The sequence below is a fragment of the Nipponia nippon genome, unplaced genomic scaffold (genome assembly GCF_047370975.1).
Source record: "Nipponia nippon isolate SJK-2023a ecotype South Korea unplaced genomic scaffold, ASM4737097v1 scaffold_10, whole genome shotgun sequence".
NCBI lineage: Eukaryota > Metazoa > Chordata > Aves > Pelecaniformes > Threskiornithidae > Nipponia > Nipponia nippon.
Window position 1 is genome coordinate 34,784,554 of NW_028262291.1, and position 19,188 is coordinate 34,803,741.

The 19,188-nt window shown below is 38.1% G+C and overlaps 1 protein-coding gene across 24 annotated transcripts in view; it reads right to left on the minus strand.

Annotated features, from left to right (window-relative positions):
- The window catches only part of GPHN (gephyrin), a 306,821-nt gene that overhangs the window by 191,925 nt on the left and 95,708 nt on the right, over positions 1 to 19,188 (minus strand). For all 24 annotated transcript variants that reach the window (XM_087746580.1, XM_087746578.1, XM_087746574.1 and 21 more), the window contains exon 2: positions 15,385 to 15,463. In XM_087746580.1, the coding sequence (XP_087602706.1) occupies positions 15,385 to 15,463 (79 nt within the window). The remainder of the gene's footprint in view (positions 1 to 15,384; positions 15,464 to 19,188) is intronic.

The following is a 19,188-nucleotide window of genomic DNA, read 5'->3' on the forward strand; positions in this document are numbered from 1 at the left end:
TTCCAGAATAACAGAATGTCAAAAGATTTTTTGATAAAGTCTTTCCTCAAGAGCAGCTTTTGCTGAGATAGAAAGGACATGCACCAGCATGGAATCCCACTTTGCTGAAGGAAGGGACATCAGTTCTGGAAGCAATCAAATGTATATAAACCTCCTTGTCATAAAGCTGTCAGTGGTCTGATCTTTCCCATTACTCAATATTCCGGTGTCTTAAGAAACACATATTGCTTTTTGACACTGTAATTGGAGAAACTACAGATGCCTACTACTTTGTGGCTATACTTACAGTCACAGTTCCTGTCCAAATATATTAAGTTTCAAAACTTGCCCTTAATGAGTGCCTGAATAATTTTTGATTAATGATTACCAAAGTTTCAGCGATCTCTTCTTGCTTCTCCAATGATAATCTGAACACAGGGCTTCTGTAAATCGGCTGAGTAGCATTATAGAGGACAGGGTGACACAAAAGCTTGGTATTAGTGTAACTAACAATCTAGGAAACTAAGCTCTGTTAAAAATATTCAGCTAGTGTCCTGTCTTGTGCAGAAGAACAGAAATAGTACAAGGAATGCACCACTTTGTATGCCAAAGTAGCACCAAAAGTTCATGGTCTTGAGAAGGCTCTGTATATATATGCCACTACCTCAAATGAAGAGGAACACTGAGGGAGAGACAGAGAGAAAGAAAAGATGTGAAGAACAAAGATCCCTCTGATAAATTAAGGAACTCTCGATTTATAAGGGTGGGCAACTCTCATTAGCCTGTCTTTCCACAGAAAATAAGGGTTTGGACTGAAACAGTTCTAATTCATCTGAAGTTAAAGAGTATTAAGACCTCGTTAAAAATGGAAGTGCAAATTGGTTCTTTGTTGGGAAACGAAAGTGACTGCAATCTTCAGCTAAGATGCCACTGAAACATTTTAAGATAAGTCATTGCTGCATTAGAGAAATGAAATTCAAAAAACATTTTTAAGTACTGCTAGCTTGCTAGCTTTGCCACACATTACTTCTATCCCTTCACAATCTGTCAGTGTATTAAACTATGCAGAAATATCCAAGCTGGTGAGCTAATGAAAAGCTTGGATACTGGTAACAGTGCAGCTATGGTGAGACTGAAATCAAAAGCTATGACAAAACCTTCCTGAGAAGCTGGATATTCACTCAGCTTACGCTAGGCTTTGGGCTGCTGTAACCACATGATTACTATCAGTATTTTAAAAATAGTTTGTATATATCTATACATGCTGCAGTCATTCCACTGTTCTCATAATGTTTGTTCCCTCACTTACACAATGAAAATAACAGTACAAGTAAGATAATAGTAACACTACAGTAAGATAATAGAAACTAGTGACTGGAAAAAAGGGTTTCAATCCAAAGACACTGTTGTCTTATATTAGAGCTCTTGAGCATGGTAAGCATTCACAAGCTCCACAAAAAACATAATCAAACCCTTTTGTTTAGCACAAACAATAAATTGGCTAAAGAGATTAAAAGGCTTGAGAGTGCCAGGGCTACAGTGCTGGCTGGAGCCTGAAGTACATGCAGGACAAGGCAGGACAAGAGGAACTCCTGAAGGAAGATGAAGGGAAAAAAAAACCTCCTAAATGTAGAATTCACTGCTATTACTGGGATTTCCGAGCAAAACCTTGAGCTGATAATCTTTTTCCACTAGGTTTAGAAAAACTTAGGGGTATTTTTGTTTCACATAAGTACCTTCAAAATGTTCTGCTCAACCATGCAGGCAGAGGCAGGCACACTTCTCACTGTGACTGAGACACTAGCGAAAAGGGAAGAAGTTTTTTCAGTTTTGACTTCTTAAAAACACTCTTCACAGAATTCTTTCACAATATAAAAACAAGTTATCTCTATAAATGCAAAATATTAGAATTTAAAATATAAAATTGTTCTGAAATCTCCAAATCTTTACTAGTTCATCTATTACTAATGCCTATATAAGCATTAGCAAATAACGAAGTACACATAGATACTCCATCTATTTGAACACAAATATAACCTTTAATTCTTACCTAGCTTTTGGTCACAAATTCATTCCTTGAGGATGTATTTTTAATGTTGTTAGCTTCTGAAGAACAATACAGAGCATATTGATAAAAATATGAATCAGTCTGTCAAGTGTGTTGCTTCATCCCCTCACGTGCAGAACAGCCCTTGAAAAGCTATCTGCCTAAGGCTCATGGCAGGCAGCAGCTGTTCTTAAGCCAGGAAGAGGTATAAAGAGAATGTATTAACTGTATTTCTTTGCATTTTTCTAGCAAATTCTTGTTTTCAGAAGGGATTCAATGCTGAAAGATCCTGAGATAATGCATTGTAAAGCCAACTGTACCCAAAGAATACTGTCTGAATACAGTACAATTAACTTATAAACTTTGAAAACTGACATTAGAAGTATAGTTACAATAAAGCATTGTAAGTAAAGATTCTGAGAATCATTTTAGGTGGATTTTTGGGTAGAGGTATTTATTGCAGGTTGGTGGAAAGCAAAGTTTGCAGTTGCTTATACACGCAAAGCTAAGATTATCCACCTGTGAATGTATGGACAGGGGAGGCTGGATGGTTGCCACTCGGGATGAGTATTTTCCGGATTTTGTTGCTTATTCTGTGAAAACTGTTTGATCTTAAAGTTTTAATGTTTCAAGATTATTGAACACTCAAATACATTCTTGAATTTTTCTTAATGGTTTGTACTCTGCAACAGAAACAATAGAATGACACTCCTGAAGCCTCTAATTTTCCCCTGAAATTCATGCAAGTTTAGATGAAAACGAGGTTCTAATCTGTATGTAACTGTAATGATACGTTGAATTAAAATTCATTCAAATCTTGTTCTCTAATTTCCAGAGCATTGCAAATGCTGTAGAGTAGGCACAATAGAGTTTCCTGAAGGAAATGCAGACAGTATGGGTACAGCCAGAGCTCCAGGCACAAAACAGACACAACAGCTGCTCGTGGTACCCCACTCTGCTGCTCAGTCCTGAAACGCGCAGCCATCCCAGAACCACAGGTGTAAAAAATCTCTCAGTCACATTGCCCTGTATTCTCTTTATCTGTATAAGAAAATGAGAACAAAATTACATATTAATGCATTTCCTGGATTATTGGCAATCTGTATAGTGAATGGCTTTCCAGGTTCCACTAGAAAAGTGGTTTTTTATGTTAGCAGAAAAAAGGAAAGGATCTACTAAAAGTGTCTTTATTTTAGAAGCATATTTGTATCTTTTAGTGCACCTTTGGGAAAAATGGAACACAGTAGACTAAAAAACCATCACCTAATAAGTAATAATCTATTATTTAAAAAAAAAATCACAGGAATTAATGAAATATGCTTTGTTAAAATGGAAAAGAAGAGACATTCCAGTTTTGCATTCCCACATTTAATAGCCCGTCCATCATCTACTCTGTAGTTGTACACTTGCTATTGAACATTTCCACATACTGTACTGAGCTATAGAGCACATTAACTGTGCAGAATTCTTGTGATAATGAGAGAAACATACTAAATGAAGAGGGGTTGAGAGAGAAAAAGATCTCTTCATGTGTATTTTTTAAATAGGTAATTCAATCATGTCAGTCAAATGACACTCCAGAGCATCTTGTTTGTAAACCCACCTATCTGAAAATGACACCAATAACAAATTTCACAGAAACACTGTATTTCCAACCAAGAATATCACTTAATAGACAAGATACATTCTCATATCCGAAACCAAATAATGACTAGAAAATAGAATTTTATTAGAATAAAAATTTCTAATAGAATGAAGGAGATTAAATTGGAGGTAAGAAGAGAGATGACGTAGCTAAAGAAAAAGCAAAAAGCTTGAAACAGAATTAGTAAGGGTGTAAATGGAAGCACTTAGTGTTGTAGTATAACTGTGTTTCTTTGAAATAACTGTCTGCGGAAAATCACTTGAGGTAATTTTTGAACCCTTGATATGTCAGTTTTGAACTTGAAGGCTGTCATCATCCATACAAAATATACTTATGTCCTGGTTATGCTCTTGTGATGTTTATACGTTGTATTGGGTGTGCGTGGCAAGGTTTTGGTAGCGGGGGGGCTACAGGGGTGGCTTCTGTGAGAAACTGCTAGAAGCTTCCTCTATGTCCGATAGAGCCAGTGTCAGCTGCTCCAAGATGGACCTGCCACTGGCCAAGGCTGAGCCCACCAGCGACAGTGGTAGGGCCTCTGGGATAACGCATTTAAGAAGGTGGGTTAAAACAAAACAAAACACAAAACAAAACACAAAACAAAACACAAAACAAAAAACACCTGTGCAACAGCAGCCAGAGAGAGGAGTGAGAAAATGTGAGAGGAACAGCCCTGCAGACACCCAGGGCAGTGAAGAAGGAGGGGAGGAGGTGCTCCATGTGCCAGAGCAGAGATTCCCCTGCAGCCTGTGGTGAAGACCATGGGGAGGCAGGCTGTCCCCCTGCAGCCCGTGGAGGTTAACAGTGGAGCAGATACCCACCTGCAGCCTGTGGAGGACCCCACACCGCAGCAGGTGGATGCACCCGAAGGAGGCTGTGACCCCATGGGAAGCCCACACTGGAGCAGGCACCTGGTGGGAACTGTGGAACCATGGAGACAGAAGAGCCCATGCTGGAGCAGGTTTGCTGGCAGGGCTTGTGACCCCGTGGGGGACCCACACTGGAGCAGCCTGTTCCTGAAGGACTGCACCCTGTGGAAAGGACCCACGCTGGAGCAGTTCGTGAAGAACTGCAGCTGTGGGAAGGACTCACATTGGAGAAGTTCGTGGAGGACTGTCTCCTGTGGGAGGGACCTCACGCTGGAGCAGGGGAAGAGTGTGAGGGGTCCTCCCCCTGAGGAGGAAGGAGCAGCAGAGACAAGGAGTGATGAACTGACTGCAACCCCCATTCCCCGTCCCCCTGCGCCACTCACGAGGAGGAGGCAGAGAAATCAGGAGTGAAGCTGAGCCTGGGAAGAAGGGAGGGGTGGGGGGGAAGGTGTTTGAAGATTTGGTTTTATTTCTCACTACCCTACTCTGATTTGACTGGTAAGAAATTAAGCTAATTGCCCCAAGTTGAGTCTGTTTGGTCTGTGATGGTAACTGGTGAGTGACCTCTCCCTGTCCTTATCTTGACTCACGAACTTTTCATTATATTTTCTCTCCCCTGTCCAGTTGAGGAGGGGAAGTGACAGAGCGGCTTTGGTGGGCACCTGGCATCCAGCCAGGGTCAACCCATCACATATGTTAGCATGGATAAAGGGGAAAAGGATAAGTGAAGAATCCATGGTAAAATTCAAGTTATAGTGAAAGAAGGTGAGAAAAGTGTACATGAAAACAACAGAAGAATTATCATGGGATAACTATACTTCCTTCTTTAGCCACCATCTGTATAGATTTCTGCTGTACAGTGCTAAAAAGAAAGTGATTTTAAAGAGAACAAGTGACAGCAGGACAATGCTTTCTAATTAAGAAAGCAATCTAGAATTTAAATACAGTGAGTAGTATTGTATAAAAGCATGAAAACATCTCTGGGTAGCAATTTTCTGTATCTCAATGTTGGAATCATTCCTAAGATGTGCGGCAAAGGCTTCCTTTACATCCGAAGCTAAGTGTTGTATTACAATCTTTCAGTAACAGATTACCTGTTTCCCTTAAGAACTTAATCTACACTGCAAATAAGTACACAAATTTCATAGAAGCGTTCTCTAAATAAGGCACTCTTTCAAGTGCTTACAGCTTTGACAAAATGTATCCTCTCCTACAAAAACACTCATGTCTGGGGGTCAGCTCACAATTGATTTTCAGAAGAAAGAGCATTTCAGAAGAGCATTTAGTAATTTTTAATAGTGAGATTAGAGGAGAGAAATTTTCTCCCGTGTAATAAATTATTACAACCCCTGTGTTGAGAGGGTTTTGTTCCTCCATTACTGGGAGTTCCAAATTTAAATTCGGCCATGTCAGGGAAGCCCAGTCTACTTTCAAGGACAAGTGTTTGCTGACCCCATGGAAAAATATTTCAAGTTCAGATGTGCTCCGCTATTCATGAAACTACTCTTCTGAAAGAAGTATATAAAAATTGCCATACCAGCTCAGTCTAAAGGTCCACACAAATCAGTATGTTGTTTCTGGTGTTGACAAACAAATCCTTAGGGAAAAAACATATGCATAGAGCATGACTTGTGCCCTGGTACACACTTACTGCCTCTTGTCATCTTCAGTTCAGGAGCTTTGGTGACCTAGATGCTGTATGCAGACCATCAGCTTTAACAGCCGTAGTAGGTCCATCAGTCATTCCTTTTTTTTGTATCTATCATTTTTACTCCAGGCTTCCACACGATGTTACATCAATTATGAACTATTCAGTTCTGCTACACTTGAATAAGTATGTACTTTAATTAATTTTAAACCTGCTGTCTGAATTTTTTCCTGTCATAATTTCTGATCTGTGAAAAACAGTGAATAATTGCCTCTGACTGTTTTTTTTTTAATGCTATTCATTCTGTGTACCTCCACCATACGTTGTTTCTTGGTTAAAGTGAAAAGTTCTAGTCTATTTAACTTCTCTTTGTGTGGAAGATGTCCCAAATCTCTGCTGAATCTTACGATCCATACCATACCCTTTTAAAAAGTTAATACAGTAGTCAAGATGTAAGCACATCCCAGGTTTATACAGTCATATAAATAGCCCTTCTGTTTTGTTCTTGATTTTTTTAGTAAGTCCTCATATCTTATTTTCTTTTCTGAGAATATAGAAACACACTTAATACACTGCTGAGTATTAAGATGATCTTCTCAGAGAATTATCCACTGCTGCAGGTTAACATAACATCAGCACTGGACCATCTCTCTCCTGTAGATTGTACACAGTATTTTTCTTTTCAGTATCTAGACACTATGAGAAGACAGTCCCTTTAATACCCAGAACAGATCTGGATATAAACAGAAACAAAGACTAGAGTCAGGAAGAATGAGGTCAGGTGAAGAGCCAGGTTAGCTGAGATTCGAACGAACCGTGGAGGTGGCAAAATGGGCTTAGAAGAGGCTGTTTGAGCTCCGAGAGTCACAGATCCTCAGAGAGTGGAAAGCTGATGAACATGACAAGTGCAACAGAAAAAGACCCCTCCAAAAGAAGCTTGAAATGAGAAGATCAAGAAATGCAAGATAAGGTCACTAAGGTAAGACTAGAGAGTGCAACTAGAAGCTGTGGTGGATTTGGATTGGATGAGAAGATAAAAAGCAAAGCCAGAGAGATGTACAGCATAATCTCTCAAGGAAATCCCTAGCATTATACATGAAGGTTTTAAAAAGATCTTTGATTGTGATTTTAAAAAATGGAATATTGACCAAGAAGCTGGGCTGGTATGCCATTAAATTCAAAAATGATGGGCTGTGAAATTATATTCAACCAAATGAACACTTTACTTTCTACTCCAATCTGTTCTTGTCAATTATTAGTGCAAATCATTACAGAAAAGAGTCTTCTGATATTTAACTCTGAGACTGTGACAGTACTTGGTACATACTCATTCTTCTTACTTCTTCTATATAAAGTCATTTTGGTCTGATCCTGAATATACCCAGACACACAGGAGTCTTGTCTATATCCCTTCCAAATGCAAAGGAAAACAACACAATTGTAATATTACTCATATGCGCACTGGGTCTGGCTGGGATGGAGTTGACTTTCTTCACAGCAGCTGGGATGTTGCTGTGTTTTGGATTTGTGACTTAAACAGCGTTGGTAACACACCAATGTTTTAACTATAGCTGAACAGTGCTTGCACAGCATCAAGGCCTTTTCTTTTCTCCCTCTGCCACCCCAGTGAGTAGGCTGGGGGTGGGCAAAGAGTTGGGAGGGCACACAGCCAGCACTACTGACCCAAACTGACCAAAGGGATATTCTATACCGTGATGTCATGCTCAGCAATAAAAGCTCAAGGAAAGGCAGAGGAAAAGGGGTAACGTTAGTGGTTGTGGCATTTGTCTTTCCAGGTGACCCTTGTGTGTGCTGAGGCCTCGCTAACATCTGCCTGCTGATGGGAAGCAGTGAATTCCTTCTTTGTATTAAGGGTCTTGTACTATTGGAGAATGTATGATATTAAGACAAAGGAATTTAAAAATTGCAACTGGAAAAATAAAAAATCAGCATGAATTCTAAGTGATAAACATAGTGGATACTTTTAAAATCAAAGTTTAAAAACATACATAGAAACAACTTCTAATCAGTTTTGCGAAACTACCTAGACTGAAACTCGATCAACATTTTCCAGTGTGTCATACGCATTTCTTTTCAGACATCAGATGTAAACATAGTAAAACAGAGCAAAAAGGACAAAAGGTTTTCTTTAGAATAGTTTTGAAAATATTTTCTAGCATTTTCATTTATAAATGAAAGTTTAAGTACATCTAATAAAAATAACAAACTTTAACCCTGAAAATGAAGGATCTAGTAAATCTCCATAACCAACGATGATGTTTCTAATTCCAAAAAAAACATCATATATCCATTTATAACTGTTAGTTCCAGAACAAGCCAGAGAAAACAAACATTTATTTAGGCAGCTTCATAAAAAAGTGTGTTTCAATGCATTAAATTTAAAACTTCCTAACAACAAGGAGGATCCCCCATTACAGATCCCATAAGTAAAATTCCCTGAACACATTTAGGTAGAGATTCCTGGCTAAGAAACTTCAAGCAGTGCATCCCTGCACCACAGAGAAGTACTAGAACTAATTCTGAAACTAGTACCAGAACTGAAAAGCCAGATGGAGCACCCAAGCTGCAGCTGCCATGCAAGCGAACCACCCTTTCCCCTCAGCAATGCTTATCAACCCAGACACAGCACTGAGGCTGCACGGCCTGTAGTTCCAGGCCAACTTTTTCAGTTACTTGATTAGCTCATAAATTTCTTAATTGCAGGCTACTGCAGGGCATTGCAAGAGCAAAGGTAAGAAAATTCCTTCTAAGAATTTGGAAACCGTGTAATAAAAGAAGGCAAGTTTGTTCTGAATGTAACTACGGTTGGTAGATAAAGCTGTCGTGGAGCTTTAAGGAGGTCACAGAAGACTACTTTGGGCCAAGAGGTAAAAAATTATTAGAGCTGAAAGTTACTAAGTGCTTAAGAAAGACATTTTTCTTATATTCTGCTTTGCCACAGACTGCTGCTAACGTTCTGCTTCAGACAGATGAAGTTGTTCCTACAGGTTTATGAGTCATTAAGCCTAAACAGCCAAAGAAAAATGCATGCAATACTAGCAATTTTTGCTACAAGCTGCCAAGGAATCTCGTATGTCCAGAAAATTCTTTTCTTGAACTGCAAGTAATGGAGGTCTTCAACGAAGCTGAGAAGTAGATTTCCCTCAGATAATCAGCATGCCTAAACAGAGAGCCCCTTACAAGATGTTCTTAGAAAACATTTAGGGACTTGTTCATATGACTGGAGGTAAAAATTATTTGGCACGTGAACTACAGAACAATCTCTGTGATACATTTGATGGAGTCTGGCTGGACTATGGAGAAGCCAAGCAGGAAAACTGGCCTGAGAAGAAACCTTGGCCACTTAAGGTAAGCATGTTTTAATTATCTCGAAGGGAGAGTAAATACAATTTTTTCAGGCACATGCAAACTCTTCTTGCAGTTGAAGCAGATAAAGGCTTGTCTCACTCATTCCCCCAGACCAATCAGGAACCATCAGGATAGCATGAGGCCAATTCTATTTATATCGACTTTCAGAAGTGCTTATTAGATTAGACTTATTAGATTAGTCATCCATTACTTTAGGTGGGTGTCAGATCTTTGGAAGTTTGCCAAGTACAACTTTTTCATTAGATGCTGTACTTAAAATAGGCTGCACTACTGTTACACCTCAGTATTGCTCCTCTGCCTAAGAGCACTCTGGGCTACCATAGTGAATCCTCCAGTTCTCCTGAGAAAGGTCACCTGGTGAAATCACTCGATGCTTACAGACGAACTCACTAACAGGAGACAAGAGAGGCAAGAGTAATATTTTGGTAAGCCAGGCCTATTAGGGAAAACATGTGCTAATACAGTCAAATAATGGACAAACAACTGAGCATGAACTCCCCCTTGAATGCTGCTGCAAAACAAGATAACAGTGGATAGGATTACAGAAGAAATATTTCCTCTCCATGCTGCATTACTGAGACCAGCAGTTAAATAAAAGAAACAGGCATGACATTCATGTATTATAACAGGCACTGAAAAACTAGGAAGGCTGCACAAAGTGGAGAGGGGGAGAACTGGTATCATCATAAGGTGCGAGACTGAATATGCTACTGATTTTCAAATGATGAGCAAAACCCAGAAAGAATGAACTATGATACTTCCAGTTATCCTCAACAACTGCTAGACAGGTTCCTTCAAGCGAAGACAGACACTGTGAAATTTTACATCCACAGACTTAATATCATACTTATCAGTCTTCAATCCTACAGTATAGCTTGCATCCTCAGTAAGATAAAAAAAATCAGAGCTCCTCAAGAATTCCTTCATCATCTTCAGTCCTTAAGATTAAGTGACAAATTCTAAAGCTCTTACAACTGCTTCCCAGAAAAAGTATCTAGCTCCTCCTTCTAAGGTTGTAAAATACGACAAGGCAGTGACAAAGATGACTTCTGTCAGACTTCTGTCATGGACAAATGGAATCCAAAGTTCATCCAGGAGTTTCTAACATAGACCTGTTAAACTTGTGGATTATTTACATTTTTGTTGTTTTTCTAATAAAATTACATGGAGGGCGAATAACATTTTCTTCTCACAACTTTTATGAAAAACAAAAAAGCTGCTGTAGTACATAGGTATTAAAACAACTTCCTATCTCCTGTCAAAAGTTACCTGTTCTGACCTTTTAGATTTACCTACCTTCTCTTAACTGAAGTCACCTAATTTGAAGGAGATATGAAACACAGTTTAGATGTGATGTGATTTTGCCTAGAAAGAAGGAAGTTATTCACGATCTCTTGGATCTTGTCCATCTCAAAGGAGCTCTGAAGATATTTCCAAAACAAATGTGTATCAGTGATTATGTGCAGCTGCAGCTACTGAATTGCACAGAAAGATTAGAAGCATCCTCCTTTCTGTCTAGACAAGTATTTTATAAACTTCATGTCTATATACAGGCTAGAGCTGAAAGGAACATCTTATAAAGTGATGCTAAGAGCTGAAACTTGGGAATGTCTACACAGAGATCTTCTTCTTGAAGTGGGTGGAGGTATACCTAACCCTGTAATGATCTGATGGTTCACGCTTCAGAAGTGTACTTAAATAACTTACAGTTAAAAGAAATTCAGTAGTAAAGAACCTAGGAGGAGTTTCAGGTGATAGCCATACGGAATTTTATCTAACCCATTTCTCTCCTAACCACAGACTGGGTACTGAGGGTGGAAAAGGAGGGGAAGAAAGAGGGTAGCATTCAGTCTGCTCTCAAGCGAGGAGTCAAATGAACCAATCAATCTTCTATCTTTCCTTGAGCACCAGCTCAAGAAATTTTGCCTTGCTACAGAGCCTCAAAGATCTTCCCACAAAAGCAGAACTTTGCTAGCATCTTAAGCTGTTCCACTGCATTTTACCTCGGCTGAACATAGTCTGAAGAACATCTGCACCACCATCTAAGGACCACCAGCCTAGTTCCTCCAATTACGCCTGCTGTCTGTGGCTTTGCTGTTTAGGACCATTCACGGAAAGACACCTGTAGTCTTCTCATGTAGATAAATCTCCTCTGTAGAATGCAAAACTTTAAATATCTTTTATGTGTGATTCAAAATCATAGGCTTTGAATATTCATAGCCACATTAAGTTACCTATATAGCAATCAAAATAAGTTCCATCTGGTTTTTGGTCATATTAACTACGCTGATGCCGAACTGTCAGAATGCATACCTTTTTCACAGAAGAAAAGAAAAAAAGAAGAAAAAATAAAAAAGGTTTGCCCTTCCAGCTCTCTACACTTAACACAGGATCAAATATACGTAGACTGTAATCTGCAGAGCTCTCCCCGATATTCTTAGAAATAAATTCCAGTTTCTTTATCACACTGACATTTAGAATTTTTTTCTAACTATCCAGACAATCTCATCTGCTATAAATTGAACGAATTCTTTCTCATCAGTCAAAAAGAACAATTCCTTTAATAATCTTTCATATACTGTAGGCAACTCATACTTCCTCTCTTCCGCTCTTTTCTAAATTAAGTAACACCTGTCATGCACTGCACTTTCTAACCGCCTTCTCCTCTTGCCATTCTCCCACACACCTCTACATCTTTAAGTTTTGTGTCCAAAACTGGACACTGTATACAGCAGAGACATCACAGGGCTCTGAGCAACCTGATCTAGTTGAAGATGTTCCTGCAGGAGGGTTGGACTAGATGACCTTTAAAGGTCCCTCCCAACCCAAACCATTCTACGATTCTATGATCTGCTGCAATGAATAAAGAACAGCAGTTAACTCTCAAATCACCTTTTCAGTTGAACTTCTAATCAACTTTTTGTTCAAATTCAACTTTTCTGTAATTAACTCCAAAATGAGTTTTAATTGTAAAGTTGTTGCATGCTTCCTTCTCCCACAGTCACTAACTCCTCACTTTGTTTATTTTATATGCTTGGTTTTTTTCTTAAGCAGCATTTCTATTTTCATTGACAGAGTAAAACACATACAGATATAAAGAGATGATCAAACTTCTGATTTATTTATTACTAATGATGAGAGAATCGAAAGCAGATCAAGTTTACAGAGTCCAGACTGCTCTAGCTGGGAAATCAACTGGGGGGAAAAAGACTACCCTGACAATTAGACACACTTGACATAAATCAGATGCTAATAAAAAAACTCAACAATGCTGTCTTTCAATGTTGCATTTCAATGTACAGACACACTTTCAGCCCTCCAGAAAAAGCCTTCTGCAATAACAAAAGAGAAGTTTTTTGTGATGGAGCTAAGAGTGGCAAACAACAAGGGAGATGCCAACATAGCTTAGAAAACCGTATGAAGTAGCTAAGTCTCACAAGAAACAGACACCACTCAAAATGCATTTTACATGACGTATCAAACCATCCTAACCTAAAACCACTTAAACTTTTTTATACTACCCTCTTGTACTATGCTGTATTTCTGCCTCTGCTGCTAACCCATCACCTGCTAGTAATGTGAACTCCTGTTAACAGTATACACTGATTATCTATCTATATGCTAATGAACCTAAAGTCTCTTGCACTCTCTTTGTTAAACTATGTTACTAGTGTCATACATTACAAATGCACCGCAAACCTTTAGAGTGACAGAGCCATGCAGAGAAAGCACCAGAATTTTTTATGTAAATCTGATGTTGGTATCTGATATTAGATTACAAAGAAAAGAGGCAGTTTGTCTACAGTCAGAGCTAATGAGCATCAAAGAAATCCTAAACCGTAAATATTACACTGGTAAGAGGACGAACCAAATGTTATTTTGCTATTTCAGGTATCATTATAGGTGGAAAATCTTAGCCAAATACTCTAAAGATTTTAATTAAACTTCATTCCTATTTCAAAAAAGGTTTAAATAGCTCTTTGGCTGGCACTCTCATGCTTTGGCCCCACGCTGTCCTTTGCATTTCTCTTTGCATAATAAAGAATTCAGACACCATAGGACCTTAGAGTCACCTACAAAAGCTGGGCTGAACAACATAGCCTTAGATCGTTTCTTCATTTTGGAGATTCACTCACACTGTTACGCATTTTGCAAGAACTCTTGATAGGCACTCAGTTGTAAAACTGCAAGAATATCAATTTGGAAAGACAAAGCAAAGTCTATACATTCCTATCATTAGGCAGGAAGAAACAGACTTTTCTTGCACTATAATCTGTCATACAATAGAAGTGCCGTGAACGGTCCTTGAGACCTAACAGATGCTTTGAGACTTTATTCAATCTTTCAAAGTGATAAAAATGGCTACATTGCAGTCACTTATGTTTCTTATGCTATAAGCAACAGAAATCCATCTCATTTACTTTGCGGATTACAATAATTTATTACAATCTTCTTCATGTAAATTATGGTCAGGGAAGGAAACTAGGAGATTTCATCCTTTCGGTAAACAGCAAGGAAAATGATCATTCTACTACAAAGACAATTCATCCTTTCTGAAAGTAAACTCTGAGGTGCAAAACCAAAACTATGTGTAGCATGTAAGCATACCTGCAGCTCAAAAAACCAGAAATTGTAAAAAACAAAACAAAAAACCCCCCCAAAACCCCAAAACCCAAACAAAAAACACACTCAACAGGCAAATTTTTGTTGAAAATTAAGACCTTTGAAATAGCCTTGACTTCAACACTTATAATTATTAAAAATTTACCTATTGCATTCATTCTGTGAATTTCAAGCAACAATTATACTTGTCCCCTGTACCTCTATCATTTCAGAAGTATAAATTATCAAATATTACATACGTTATGTCAAAATTTCCCAAGAATGCAGGTATATATGCATATGTCATTTACCTGTAGCAACATGACAAAATAAATTCTGCGTCTACTTCATCACTAAAAATCCCCTGTAACTGAAATAAGATGTCAAATATACCTTACTTTCCACTACTTCCCAACCAACACTGAAAAATGTGCTCTGCCAGTGTAAAGGCTCATCATGTTAGGACCCACTGTGGAATGCACTCTCATTCGTGTTTAAAAGATGTGAATATTTTCCCTCTTTCCCTTCCCTTATAACAAGTGGTACACTTGTGCACACTAGCAAGAACATTTTCAGCTAGTACTAAAGTTAACTGAAGAAAAAGAAAAAAAAAAAACCAAACCCCTATGATTTCAAGTCTGGCTCAGAGCTCACGAGGCTGAATTTTATTTTAGAGGAAAAGACAACACTGGGATGAAGACCACTAGTCTTGCCATGAGCTAAAAATTTGGTCATCTGCTCATATACTTGAATTAAAACAGGTCGTAGAGGAAGAAACAAATATTAGCTGTATGAAATCAGATACAAAGAAGAAAGATTCTACATGTTAAGACAACTGGCGATAACATAATTATCCAGTAATCTTCTAATTTATATGCAGTTCCTCCATAGACAAAGAGGGGCGATGTTGTGCATACAACTCCTCCATAGAAATACCAGCACGCACAATCTGTTACCTCTGATGACTGCTCTTGTACCCTTTTCCGTACGTGTTCACTGGATGTTAGTTCATGAACAGAAGTAGGTAAAAAACAATGTGGTTTTAATAATATTTGTCTATATTAAGGACTAATAACTTCACAAGCATATTACCACTAAAGCACTATGTGTACTTCATCATACTACTACTTTATATAATTACATAACTACTCACAAGGATATAATGAAGAAGCTTTTCTTTGCTTAGCAATAAGAGCCAGATACTCACAAAGAAGGGTCTTGGACCAGATCTTTAAGGTTTATCCCACTACGATCCTCGGCAAGGTTCCTGAAGCAACTGTCACTCACTAAAAAAAATAGAAATAAAATTAAAACAAAACAAAACAAAAACAGAGAAACAAAAAAGGTGGAAATTTAAGTTCTTTTGATTAACTAAAAACACTTTTTGGTGTTGGGTAGAATTTGAACATTCATATATAAAGTCTGATTTTCAGCAAGGTTTCACCTAATTTAAAAATAAACCAACTCAATGGAAAGTGATAAACACTGTATCACAGATTACGCGGAAACAATCAGTTTCAGCTGGTGTCCTTACTACTTCTCCACCTGTGGCTACAGAAAGTCTCAAACAGAAATGCTGGATGTGCAAGCATACACAGATACCCATACAGGTAACAGCAGAGTCTTTAATTGTGCACCAGTCAGTATTCTTTACCTAATCAGAAACAGTGAGAGTTGCTATGTATTTAAGTTCACAGTTGGTCATGGGTTAGCAAAGGTGTTTAACAGGAGCAATAGCCAAAACAAACAATTAAGAGCAAAAATTTATTCAAACAGCTAATAATTAACCTATAAAGTGCATGTAAAGCAGCTAGTTACTGTAATAATTGAAATTACAACACAGTAAATTTCACAGAAGTTTAAGAGTACTAGTGTGCTTTCATTTTCTTCACTACATTAAAAAACTAAAAGTGATTTAAATCTGAAACTCCAAATCCATTCTCTTGGCCAATTCTCTCAGCACATGTACCCCACTCCCACAAGTGGGCTCATTTCTCTTAACACCAGAGTCAATTTGAGAGGTGGAAAAAAAAAGTAGTGGCACAAATGCTTTAAAAAAAAAAAAAAATCAGCATCGGTTCAAAGGAATTACAGTTATCTCTGATTACAGCAAACTTTCAGAGGGACACAGAGGTTGTGGTATGGCAAAATCAGTGTAAGGATCAATTTGCCATAACTAGCAAGGTAATCTGCCAGATAGAAGAGAGCTTATGAAGAAGTGTATTACTGCTCATCTTCTGACACAGAACACGGCCTTGCATTTGGTGAGAGGGGATGTGTTTAAAATCATCTGCAAAAGTAAGTGTTCCTACTTCTTTCTAAATGCAAGATACTAATTTTAATTTACATCTATAAGTATTCATGTGCACCACCAGCATCGAAAAAATGCAAATCATTCCCAAAATATGTTATTTTCACAGATTACGATACATACTGTGACAGACCTACCTAACACACTACAAAACTGCAAAACATTTCTACTAGTACCCCTTGTTGCCAATGCATCTCACGAGCCTGAAGCGTGTTAGTCTGCTGGGAAAGACAAGTACTGGAAGAAGTGGTCCCAGAAGAAGGGGCTGGGGTAGCTGACAGAACAGGTACTGGCCTCGGCTCTCACACAAACCCTGACAGCTATCAGTATATGACAATAACAGCAGTATTTGTCAAGTGTCGATAACATTAAGACGTTTACCCACTTTGCACCTCAACACTGTAATAACCAGTTGATAAGAGAAGCTTCTCTTATCTTCAGTCTCTGAAAATGCTACCTAGCAGTTGCTCATCACACACGATCCCTGAAAGCCAGGTGGTATATCACAAGGAGCCTCCTGTCTTTGAGGTAATTGCCACAGATCCTCAGTTCAAACAGCAGCTACTTTTTCTAACAAAGTCCAGAACTCCTGGCTTAGTTCCTACCGAGACAATTTACTCATCGTCTCAATACTAAACTGGAATTTAACTGTATTGAGTTTGCAAGAGCTACGTACCTTGCCAGAGGAAGCTCACCTCGAACACCCCGGGCCTTTAGAAATTTTTCATTTCCATGCACAGCTATCACATTGAACCCAAGACCCTTGAATTTACAAACTCTCTAACTCCTGAGCTAAAGGAGCAATTCCAAGATCAGCAGACTCCTAAACAACCTACACTCTAGATTTTATGGGAAGAAAAAAAATCCCGGCTAAGTTGATATTTGATAGTTTATATTTCCCTCTTGTCAAGTTTGGCAACAAAACAGTAAACGGAACATTTTACCTACTGCCTTGTCATAAATCCTACACTAGTGACGTATCGACATATCTCCTATGCCAACAGTATACATCATGAATAAAAATGATGGTTGATAATGTTTTTTCACTACTAACGAATGAAACATTTCTTAAGTATTAAATAGGCAAGCTAAATATGCTGTGTTTTTTCTACTGTCTTCTCCAATCTCCTCGTCAATTATAATTGTGATTACTTTCGAAGAAACTATTGTGACTGTTCTAAAACTTTGAGGGAAAATGAAAAATAACAACATAAAATTATTTTATCAGTAAAACTGACCATTATTTGTCTGTATAACTCACGAAGTTTATTAAACGTGTTTGAAAAAAATGGTCAAAATGAAAGCCTAGATTTGCCAGACTGCCTTTGTCTTGTCTCAACATAACTCTAATATTATAATACCCTTTTTATCAGTGAAGTTGAAAACTGCAAACCTTCTGTCTAGTTAGCAGAGCTGGGCAATACAAGCTTTTGCTAAAAAGACTAACTCAACATCAGTCAAATATCTACAAACTTGGAAAAAGGTATCAACCTCCCTTGAAGCAATCAAGCAGAGTAGGCACTACATTTCTCATGGCTTAGAAAACCATGAATCAACACTGCACGTGTTTTAAAAAATGGTATACCCTGATTGAAATGCAAGGTATTTATTTTAAACGGGACATAGGGTGAAATTAGGTTTGATGGCATGGCAGAAATACCAGGATGATCAAGTGGTGCTTTAAGGTTTGAGGGAAGAAAAGGCAGAAGAAAACTTTGCATCACAGCCACAAATTGTACTATATACACAAAGGCCGTGTCTAACATCTGTATGAACACACTCCCCATGAAGGATTTTATTGTCTGGTTTCAAAATTTAATTTTTATTTTTTTACCCCCCCCCCCCAAGTTTATAAAACCTAGTATTTTAAGCAGTATTGAGTGCATAGTTTACGCAAAGATACAGAAGTGTTAGCTGCTCCCCTCTACATATATACACCAAGTGGCTGAGCCGCTAATCTGTATTACACCCCCCCATATATACTTATAGACAAGGAGAATCACAACAAAAAAGCTCTCTAAAATGCATTTGCTCCATGGAGTATTGTACATACAATGACAGTCTATAAGGTACTAGAAATGTTTTTCAAGAAATTAAATATTGGCACAAATATCATGGGCATACACTGAACCCACTCCTACTGTTACAGGTATCAAAAGAGAAAAGGTTTTAGCATTAGCTCCAATTCTCCCAACATTCATCCTACTTGCAGCTCCTGTTTTCTATTACTGATGTTCTTTTTCTGATCTCCATCTAGTCTTATGCCTAGGAAGTAACAGAGACGGGAAGCCAATAAGGGAATATAGTTCTCACCTATCAAAATCAGCATCCACACTCTAATGTGCAAACATCCAGTTTACAACAGTTGTGAAGCCTTCCCACTTGGCATTTGTTTGTCCACGTGATTTTTTTTTTTTTTTGCTTTGCTTTCTTTAACAGAGTTTTAAATGAGACCATACTGAAGGAAAATGGATTATTAGCCTGTTGATTTCCAAAATGAGAAGTAGAAGAGAAGTTCTTCAACTCTGAAGGTAAACTAATACTTTCTTGAAGTGGAGGCAGGATACAATCTGTTGTGAACTTAATCCTTTTATTTTATTTTTTAATGTCCTACAATTTGAAAACAATATAGCCTTTTAAAACTGTTACTTAATCTCTTATGTCACACAGTGTATTCCCAGTAAACAAAAGCCCTCTTTA